The sequence below is a fragment of the Brassica napus genome, chromosome A6 (genome assembly GCF_020379485.1).
Source record: "Brassica napus cultivar Da-Ae chromosome A6, Da-Ae, whole genome shotgun sequence".
NCBI lineage: Eukaryota > Viridiplantae > Streptophyta > Magnoliopsida > Brassicales > Brassicaceae > Brassica > Brassica napus.
Genome location: NC_063439.1, coordinates 16,036,738 through 16,047,585, shown reverse-complemented (window position 1 = coordinate 16,047,585; position 10,848 = coordinate 16,036,738). Strand labels below are relative to the sequence as shown.

The window sequence follows — 10,848 nt, the reverse complement described above, 5'->3', positions numbered from 1 at the left end:
GCAGCTCGAAATAACAAAAACGGAAAATTGCCTAAATTGCTCTAAGTGCTAAGTTTTCTCTGAAAAAGTTCTCTCCCATGCTCCTCGCCTAGGACTCCTTATATACTAGCTCCAAGGTCGGTTTACGCGTTTACTCTTTTTCCCTTAAGCCGTCATAGCATAAAAATGGAGATATTCCATTTTTCCCGATCTTCACAATTATCTTCAAAACTTCCGTATTTATCCGCGGAAACTTGACATTTATCCTTCCTTGTGGACCAAGCGTAAACCGTGCTGTGGTTTACGGGCTTTTGGTTAAGAAATCGTAGGATGGGCCTCGAGTCGTGTTTTAGGTCCCTTTGGGCCGTCTTCCGACTCGACACGTTTACTACGAATTCTTTCGATAAAGAACGAACTTTCCGCGGTTTTTAATTCGCAAAGTTTGATCGATGATTTAGAATAGCGGAAACATAGACTGAGCTTGCTACGGTCTTCGGGAGATAGCATTTGATGGTTTGACGAGAATACATGGATTGATGTCTGTCAATGTTCGGAAGGTTTCTATCGCTACACAGCGATCGAACTTTGGCTCGAGCCCGGTTGCTACGTAGCGACCGAGCGGGACGAGCTCTCGGTCGCTACGTAGCGACCGAGCGGAACGAGCGCTCGGTCGCTACGTAGCGACCGAGCTTTGGCTCGAGCTCGGTCGCTACGTAGCGACCGAGCTTTGGCTTGAGCTCGGTCGCTACGTAGCGACCGAGCGGGACGATCACTCGGTCGCTACGTAGCGACCGAGCTTGGCCGAGCTCGGTCGCTACGTAGCGACCGAGTCTTGGGCTCGAGCTCGGTCGCTACGTAGCGATCGAGCGGGACGAACGTTCGGTCGCTGCGTAACGACCTTTTTTGAGCTTTCGTCGGACGTCTCGATTCTTTCTTCCGTAAAGCTTTTTCGTAAGGAAGAATCTATTTCGAAAAGTACCCTTTGGAGAAATTCTTATTTTCTTCCTCGGACGTTTTGAATGTTAAATTTGTCGTAACCGTTTTTTACCCCAACACCGACTCAATCCTATGACACCTTTAACACCCCGTTACCCGACCATGGACTAAGGACTCTACAATGCACGTTTTTATATCCCGCCTCTCGCGGTTGGCACTTCGTTTCTTATCACTGTGGGTAGCTCCTACTAGGCTTCTACCCCATATTCTTGTGGATTCGCCACATCTCCTATGGGTGCGTCCATATTCTTGTGGATTCGCCACATCTCCTATGGATACCTAGCGTGGAACTACTGCCACACATACTTTCCTTAGACTCTATATGATTTCCCGACCCATGCTTAACCTTGACATTATTCTCTTATACATTCACTTATCCTTTCACATCCTTATCACTTTCACTTATCTCTTCTCATTCTCATTCACTTTCCTTTTTCACTTAGTCTTGGACTTGAACTCATTCACTAGACGCCACCCGTTCTTGGTGTCACATACAATACTCATGACACACAGATTCTACCCAATAACCTTAACATTCATTTCTCATCTATCAACCTAGCATTCACTTCTTTCTACCATCCTAGCTTTAATCGCAAACCACTCATGGGACTACACATTCAAACGTACAAGCATCAATTACCAATCAATCATCACCACAACAATTCAATTCAGTTCATTAAGTCCCATTTAACAGTGTGAGGGTTCTTATGCATCATGATCCATTCATTTATCAACCTAGTAATATCCATGTTCTATTATCCTAGCTCTCAAACATGGTTTAATCAAACCTAACTCCAGCATAAAAGAGTATACAGAACATGAGAACAAGATGGGTTCAAGACACTCCACCTTAGCCTAGATCTGGATCTGGATCTGGAAACAAGGATGAGAGAAGGTTGAGATCTGGTCACCACCACCACCACACGGCACCAGCGAGGAGAGAGAGAGCGTGCGGTGGCGAGGAGAGAGAGAGCGACGGCGAGGAGAGAGAGAGCAACGGCAAGGAGAGAGAGCAACGCGCGGGAGAGAGAGAGAAGAGAGAGAGACGGTGCAAGAGAGAAAGGAAGAGAGCTCGACGGCTAGGGTTTCTGGTCTCCGGGAATTCTCTACAGAGCTTCGCTTCAGTTTCTGAATGAGGCAAAAAGGGAGGGTGCATCTCTTTTTATAGGAAAAGGGGAAAGAAAAACCCTAGGTCTTTGTCAAATGGGCCGTAGAGAAGCCCATATTCCCAAAGAAATTTATGGGCCAGGAACCGGGCCGTTACACCACCGATTGAGACTCCAACGGCTTTCCCAGGGAAACTGCAACAATTTGAAACTTGTTAGTTACTGAAATTCAAATAACCTGATCCAAACCAAATCATCTCGAGGCACAGCCTTCTTTGCCTCAACCTATAAAAATGATTGTTACGACTTAACTGAATATGCAAAAGATAAAGTTAAAAGATGGGTTGATGATTGGTACCGTGCGGCCATCGATGGTGTGTTTCTCCATGGTGACTCTTTCCGCAACACAAGGATCAGTAAAGACGATGAAACTGACGCTACGAGCACGTCCTGTGGTACAGCACCGAGTCGCAACAGCTTGCCTTCACACAGAGAACTCAAGTTCAGTATACAAAACACACACACACAACAGGAGCTTAAAAATATTAACAAGAGACAAATTATCGGCCAGTGATTTTGTATAAGAAGAGACACATTGCAGTACATATGATTCTTTATCAGACTAGGGTTCTAACCTGGAAGAGATTGCCGTTTATCTGTTATTCTTCCTCGAGTGATCTTCTTCTTCTTTCTTCAATTGCTGTTCCAATGCCATCCAAGATTCCACCGGAAATCTCAGAACCAATAAACAAATAAATCGCAAACCAAAAGAAGAAGAAGCTAGAGAATCGTTGTCACTTTCCAACACCAGAAGTTAAAATCGAAAACGAAGAAGAAGAGGAAAGAAGAAAAAAACCCTAGAGATAGAGTTTTAAGGTTTGGCTGAGAAAGCCAGAGACGATAGAAAGATATCGGGATTGTTTGGGGATTTTTTTTTGAACAATAGAAAAAGGAATCTGGAAAATAGTTTGTCTTTTTTTTTTTGTCAACATTTTCATTTCATAAGAAATGAGAATTGTAGAATGCCCATTGCTAGTGCCAGGTGATTACATATTGTTGTTTATTCCACCTGGCTTTTTTTGCTAAGTGATCAGCAGTTACAACAAGGTATCTAGGAACATAAAGAAAGGGGAAACTATTTTGCTTAGCAATGTTTACTATATCTTTAACTATGGAAGTTGCTTCGTTTATGTAAGTTGCATGCATTCTCCCATCTATAGCTTCCATTCTTAAGCACTTGAATAGCTCCCCACAGTCCCCTATGAAAATAACATTATCGTACCTGAGTGTTTGCGCTTGTTGAACCGCTAGCAACATGGCCATTGCTTCTGCTACCAATGATGATGAGGTAAGCTCAATTGCAGAGCTTTCTTGAAGTCTAGGAGTGCCTTCTATGCTTGTTAAGGACCACCCTATACCAGCTTGATCTTCTGGTGACTTCCAGGATGCATCTACAAGACATAAATGGTCTATATGTTGGGGAAGAGAATGGAGAAGCGAGCTCAGAGGGAAGGCGACCTGAACTTGGGTTACAGCTGAATGTTGTGGATTATTGACTGAGTTATGATTTTGCGCTTCTTCCCACAGTTGCTTATCCATCATCGCTGCGTGGATAACTTGGATAATGTGATCTCTTTTGTTCTCATAAACAACCTTATTGCACATCTTCCATAATCTCCACCCGAGGTAGAATGGAAGTGTATCAGTTAAGCCTTGTTGCATACGTTCAATGAGTTCCTGTAAGAGACTAAGAGTTGTATTCAGATGATCAAATTGGGGACAAGTATTCAACAGTGATAGGTTCCAAGCTTCTCTATCAACTCTACAGCCAAAAAGCATATGTTTCACCATTTCTACTTCCTCCCCACATAACTGGCAGTACCTATAAACTCTACAGCCCCTGATATTAAGACTTTCTGCAACAGGAAGACCATTGTGGATACACTTCCACCAGAAGAGCTTTATCTTTGGAGGATTTTCAGATTCCATAACTTATATAAACATTTATCACGCTGAGCTATTACAGGATCGGAAGGAACCGAATTATGAGCATTCTCCTTGTCAATAGCTTTCTGAATGTGATAGCCCGTTTTAATGGTATAGGCTCCAATCTTGCTATACATCCAGTATGCAGTATCATGTGCCCCTGTAATTGACAAGCGAATACTCAAAATTTTAAGAATATATTCAGGATGGAACAAAGCCTGAAGCTTAGAAATGTCCCATCGTGTGTGACAAGGAGCAAGAAGATCCTTGACCAACAAATTTGGTAAAGCAGAGGAAGCAGGACCATCAGGAGCAACATTATGCGGTCCAGGAAGCCAATTATCAAACCATACTCTAGTCCTCTGACCGTCTCCTATGATCCATTTCATCCCTCGTGTAATTAGAGGAAAGGTCTGAACTAGACTCCTCCAGGCATAGCTTGAGGTTTGATAACTCCTGGAGTCCAGTATGTTCGTTTTCTGATAGTATTTAGCTTTATAAACCCTTGCTAGCAATGAAGAAGGTTGTTTAATTAGGCGCCAGACTTGTTTAGCTAGCAAGGCTTTATTAAAAGCCATCATATCCCTAATACCCAGAACTCCTTCCTTCCTTGAAGCAGTGATTTTGTCCCATGCAATCCATGATATAGAATGGTTGTCCTTGTTGGCCGACCACCAAAAGCGCCTCATAGCTTTGGTGATTTCCTGTATAAGAACTTTAGGTAACAGGAAACAGGACATTGTATAAGCAGGGAGAGCAGTGATCACTGCTTTCAGCAACACTTCTTTACCGGCTGGGGACAGGAATTTCGAGTACCAATTTTCTAACTTATTTTCAATCCTTTGGACTATATACTGGAAAACCTCTTTCCTATTTCTACCAACATACTCAGGCAAGCCTAAGTGTCGACCAAAACCTCCTATTTTTGTTATGCCAATATGATTAACAATTCTTTCCTGGAGGTTCTGAGGAGTACCTTTTCCAAAGAATATAGCCGATTTGTTATAGTTGACTTCCTGGCCCGAAGCTTTTTGGTAAGTCTTGAGGATTTTAGAGATGTTAATGGCTTCTTCTTCTGTTGCTTTACAAAAGAGGAGAGAATCATCCGCAAAGAGAAGATGTGAGATAGGAGGGCCACTTCTTCAAGCTTGAAACCCATGAATTTTCTTCTCCTGAATGTTTTGTTTGATCAAACGTGATAAGCCTTCAGTGCAGATGATGTATAGATATGGAGAAATAGGATCACCTTGGCGCAGTCCTCGTTGGGGCTTGATGGTCTTAGATGGTTCTCCATTGATTAAAACTGAGTATGAGACCGTTGAGATGCACTTCATGATCCAATCTCTCCATTGTCTGCAGAAACCCATTTTCTCCATCACCAAATAAATAAAGGACCACTCAACCTTATCAAAAGCTTTTGCAATATCAAGCTTAAGAGCCATAAACTTATTTTTTTAAGTTTTTTGTGTGGAGTGAATGCATAAGTTCATGGCTTATGAGGACATTATCTGTGAAAAGACGACCCGGAATAAAAGCTGATTGGTTTTCAGTGATGATATTGTGAAGCCAGGGTTTCAACCTTTCAGCTAATATTTTGGAGATGATTTTATAAGCTACATTGGCTAAGCTGACGGGTCTGTAATCCTTGATAGTGATGGGATTTTCGATTTTAGGTATTAGGCATATATGGGTCTCGTTAATTCTAGGGTCAAGATAGGATTGTTCAAAGAAAAGTTTAACGTATGAGAGAACACATGGTTTGATGACTTCCCAATGCTGTCTGTAGAAAGCTGCCGTCATGCCATCAGGACCTGGTGTTTTCTCGGGATTCATGGCAAAGACCGCATCTTTTATCTCCTTCTCTGTTACTAGACTGGTAAGACTTTTGTTGATATCTTCTGTAACTGTCAGAGGTATACCATTCATGAGAAGAGGATCTATAATAATTCTTTTTCTTGTATATAAATCCCTGAAATAGGTGAGGATATGAGAATGGATATCTTTGACAGTGGAGTAATGTTTCCCTGCTTCATCCTGGAGGTGAAGGATTCTATTGTAGCTTCTTCTCTGTTTTTTTTGGCGTGAAAATACTTCGTGTTCTTGTCGCCTGCTTGTAACCAGAGAATTCTGCTTTTGGTTCTCCAATACTCCTCTTCCATCCTGTACTGTAGTTGAAGCTGAGCCTTCAGCATTTGGAGATGAACATAATCAATAGTAGGAGCTTCATAGGCTTTTTGAATGTCCATCTTTAGTTGTTCAATCACCTTCCGTGAGTTAGTATTCTTCTTGCTCCTCTAGATTGACAAAGCTTTGCGACATTTGTTGATGATTGTTGGGGTCAAAATCGGTCACGACGGAATCAATGTCTGAAAGTCCGTAAAAATCAGTATAAACGTTTTTACGAAAAGTAATCTTCGTAAAGATATCTTTACGAAGAGCCTTGCAGTAAAATATCGTCCAAATCTCAATCGAACCACTAAATACCGATTGTCCGAAGGCAACGGACATGTATCCAAATCGGCCTCGGACAAACTCGAGTATGGAAATCAGACCGCGGACAAGCCAAGCTCGATCGATACGCGGCGACCAAGCATGCACACAGCTCGGTCGCTACGTAGCGACCGAGCGTCCGTCCCTAGCGACCGAGCCCGAGCCAAGCTCGGTCGCTACGTAGCGGCCGAGCGTCCGTCCCGCTCGGTCGCTACGTAGCGATCGGGCTCGAGCCAAAGTTCGGTCGCTGCGTAGCGACCGAGCTCTTCCGAACATCGGTATGTCACCAGTCCATGCATTCTCGTCAAACCTTCAAATGCTATCTCCCGAAGACCGTAGCGAGCTCAGTCTATGTTTTCCGCTATTCTAAATCATCGATTAAACTTCGCGGATTAGAAACCGCGGAAAGTTCTTTCTTTGTCGAAAGAAATCGTAGTAAACTCTTCGAGTCGGAAGACGGCCCAAAGGGACCTAAAACACGACTCGAGGCCCATCCTGCGATTTCTTAACCAAAGGCCCGTAAACCACAGCCCGGTTTACGCTTGGTCCACAAGGAAGGATAAATGTCAAGTTTCCGCGGATAAATACGGAAGTTTTGAAGATAATTGTGAAAATCGGGAAAAATGAAATATCTCCATTTTTACGCTATGACGGCTTAAGGGCAGAAGAGTAAAAGCGTAAACCGACCTTGGAGCTAGTATATAAGGAGTCCTAGGCGAGGAGCATGGGGGAGAGCTTTTTAGACTCGGAATTCTTTGCACTTAGAAACTTTAGGCTTATTCTCGACAAGTTCGGTTTCTATGACTGGCACTCGATTACTAGATGAACTCGCCCAGGCAGTTCGATCTCTTGTCCAGCTCTATCAATTGAACTACATTCGGCTTGATCCTCGAAAGGGGTACGTAGGCAGCCTTTAACAAGGTTCAGTCCGAAATCAATCAAAAACCTTTTCTTTATCTATTTCGTCTTTCGTTATCGAGCTGCGACTCAACTAGGTTTGAGCTTTTAGGCCGCTAGAACTAAGTAACTTGCTGACAGCCTTTGCAGCCAAAGCTTTCACGATCTCTTGTAATGATCGCAACGCTCTTACGCGGACTGGAAATAAGATCAGCTGTTTTCCCTAAACTCGTTTGTTATCTTTTCATAATTTCCGCATATATTTGGTCACTTGTCGTTGGCTCCCGCAGAGATCCGGAACCTCTGGGAAATTAGGGTTTTCCTAGTTTCTTTATTTAAACGGAAATCGACAGTGCGAATTTTGGTTCCCACAGTTTGGCGCTAGAAGGAGGGGGGGTTACGGATTACTCTTACTCATGGCCACAAAACGCTTGATCGAAACGATGTTTGGATATATGAAAGACAAACTCGCAGCACTGACTGCTCCTATGACCAACGCTTACGCAAACGCCGTAGTTTTCAACAAAATCGAAAACTTAGTCGCGACCTTCCGCCACAGGAAGAGCACTAAAACAAGCTCGCGATTTCTCCCTGTAAACAAGAAGGGAAACGATAAATCTTATCAAAACCCCGTAAAGAAATCTCGATGCGTAAGGGTTTTACCAAAACACGTTTTCCGAAAACATTTCGGAAAGATAAAACTTGTTCTCCCAAAAAAAACCGCTGATAAACCCCTACGTTAATCGCGGAAAAACACGCACACGCTGCTCGGTCGCTACGTAGTGACCGAGCACGCACACGGCTCGGTCGCTACGTAGCGACCGAGCACACACGCTGCTCGGTCGCTACGTAGCGACCGAGCATACACGCTGCTCGGTCGCTACGTAGCGACCGAGCACGCACACTGCTCGGTCGCTACGTAGCGACCGAGCACGCACACGCTGCTCGGTCGCTACGTAGCAACCGAGCACACACGCTGCTCGGTCGCTACGTAGCGACCGAGCACACACGCTGCTCGGTCGCTACGTAGCGACCGAGCACGCACACGGCTCGGTCGCAACGTAGCGACCGAGCACACACGCTGCTCGGTCGCTACATAGCGACCGAGCACACACGCTGCTCGGTCGCTACGTAGCGACCGAGCACGCACACTGCTCGGTCGCTACGTAGTGACCGAGCTCAAGCCAACTCTCCACTCGCTACGTAGCGACCTGTAAGGCCTCAGAAAGGTCGTCCTTTGGGTTCTCTTTTGAATCCTCGTCGAAACACTTTTCGTTTCGTCTCAATCGGAGTTTCCGTTGAGATTTTATGACGAAAACAAGTAGGACTCTTCTCGGCTTGCTTCCACTCGCTACGTAGCGACCTTTCAGACTGTCAGTCGCTACGTAGCGACCTGTAAGGCCTCAGAAAGGTCCTCCTTTGGGTTCTCTTTTGAATTCTCGTCGAAACGCTTTTTGTTTCGTCTCAATCAGAGTTTCCGTTGAGATTTTACGACGAAAACAAGTAGGACTCTTCTCGGCTTGCTTCCACTCGCTACGTAGCGACCTGTCAGACTGTCAGTCGCTACGTAGCGACCTGTAAGGCCTCAGAAAGGTCCTCCTTTGGGTTGTCTTTTAAATCCTCATTGAAACGCTTTTCGTTTCGTCTCAATCGGAGTTTCCGTTGAGATTTTACGACGAAACAAGTAGGACGCTTCTCGGCTTGCTTCCATTCGTTACGTAGCGACCTCTCAGACTGTCAGTCGCTACGTAGCGACCTGTAATTCCTCAAAGGGTTCCTCCTTTGCGTTCTCCTTTGAATCCTCTTCGAAACGCTTTTCGTTTCGTCTCAATCGGAGTTTCCGTTGAGATTTTACGACGAAAACAAGTGGGACTCGTCTCGGCTCCCTTCCACTCGCTATAGCGACCGAGATGACATCCTCACTCGCTATAGCGACCTGTCAGGCCTCAAAGGGGTCCTCCTTTGCGTTCTCCTTTGAATTCTCCTCGAAACGCTTTTCGTTTCGTCTCAATCGGAGTTTCCGTTGAGATTTTACGACAAAAACAAGTAAACCTCATCTTAAACTCCTTGACTTGTTTATGCTCACCCTACCTCCATCCTCGATTGAAGTTACCATTGAGACTTTACGATATAAAAAAAAAAGAAAAAACCGCAAAGACCTATTTTCTCGCATGGATTCAGATTAATCGTATAAAACGGCAATGGTTAACTTAACACCTTAGCCGCCTTAACTATACGATTACGTTGAACCATTTTACAAAAATCGACGTCTTATCTAAGGAGAAGATAACAGTCAAGTTCGGAAGATAAATGTCAAGTTTCAAAGGATAAACACCAATACCGGAAATGGCGAACATACACGAGAATAGGAAACGGAAATGAGCACGCAAAACTGAGAAGGGACAAAACTGCATCTTCGAGAGAACTAAGGTATTTCCGACTTGAAATTTTTGAAATCAGACTTGGAATTTTCGTAGGAAATTACTTTGAGGCTGCCATAGAACTTTAGGAAACGTAAAACCTAGGCGGATAGTCTAGCGAACTAAGTTTTAAGCGATTTTTCCTGTCTCGATATATTGTTCCATAATTGTTCATCCAGATCTTGCAAACCGATCTAAACTCTCCGAAAGTCGAGAAACGATCGCCACGCATATCAAGCTCGCTTCCTAAAGAGAGAAAAAGTTAGAGACATGAACGTCGTCTTAAAACCGATTCGTTTCTGGCAATTTTCTCGGAACCGACATATCCCAAGTCGTCAACGTGGAAACAACCAAATCACAGTCCAAGCGTCGTCTATAAATCATCCCGAATTATCGATCATTCCAAACATCAGAAGAGGAAACGTACACAACCCTTCAAAGTATCGGTTCAACCGTTTTCTTTCGTAAAAAAAAGGGGGGGAGTAGGTACGTATACTATGCTCGTATACTCCCAAACTTCAAAAAACTTCTGCAAATCGTCAAGAATAGGCAAACGACAATCTTAATATTCGTCTAAACGCTAGCAACATATCCAGACGATCATGAACATACACTACAAGAAAACCTGTGATTGGCGACTGCACTTTGCGACTAATAGCGTAGTCGCCAAATTTAACAACTATCTTCCGACTTTTTGGCGACTGCTTTGCAACTGCGCATATTCAGTCGTTATTTAGTCGCTTATTAGGGACCATGAGAATTCGTCGCAAGACAGTCGTAAAATAACGACTAATTAGCGACTGTTATGGGGTCGGTAACCGTTCGTTGCAGATCAGTCGTAACATCTGCGACTATTTGACGACTAATACATGTGGTCATAACGCAGTCGCTAATCAGTCTTAAATTCTGCGACTATTTTGCGACTGATATATGTGGTCATAACTCAGTTGCGAATCAGTCGCTAAAAACCGGTA

The 10,848-nt window shown here is 44.0% G+C and overlaps 1 protein-coding gene across 1 annotated transcript; it reads right to left on the bottom strand.

Moving 5' to 3' along the window:
• Positions 1 to 3,113: 3,113 nt before the first annotated feature.
• On the bottom strand, positions 3,114 to 4,456 carry LOC106408175. The gene is made up of 3 exons (XM_048781585.1): positions 4,318 to 4,456; positions 4,106 to 4,227; positions 3,114 to 4,046 (listed from the first exon to the last, which is right to left on the bottom strand). Exons 1-3 carry the CDS (start codon positions 4,454 to 4,456, stop codon positions 3,114 to 3,116), a joined length of 1,194 nt encoding a protein of 397 aa, XP_048637542.1.
• Between the last annotated feature and the right edge of the window lie 6,392 nt (positions 4,457 to 10,848).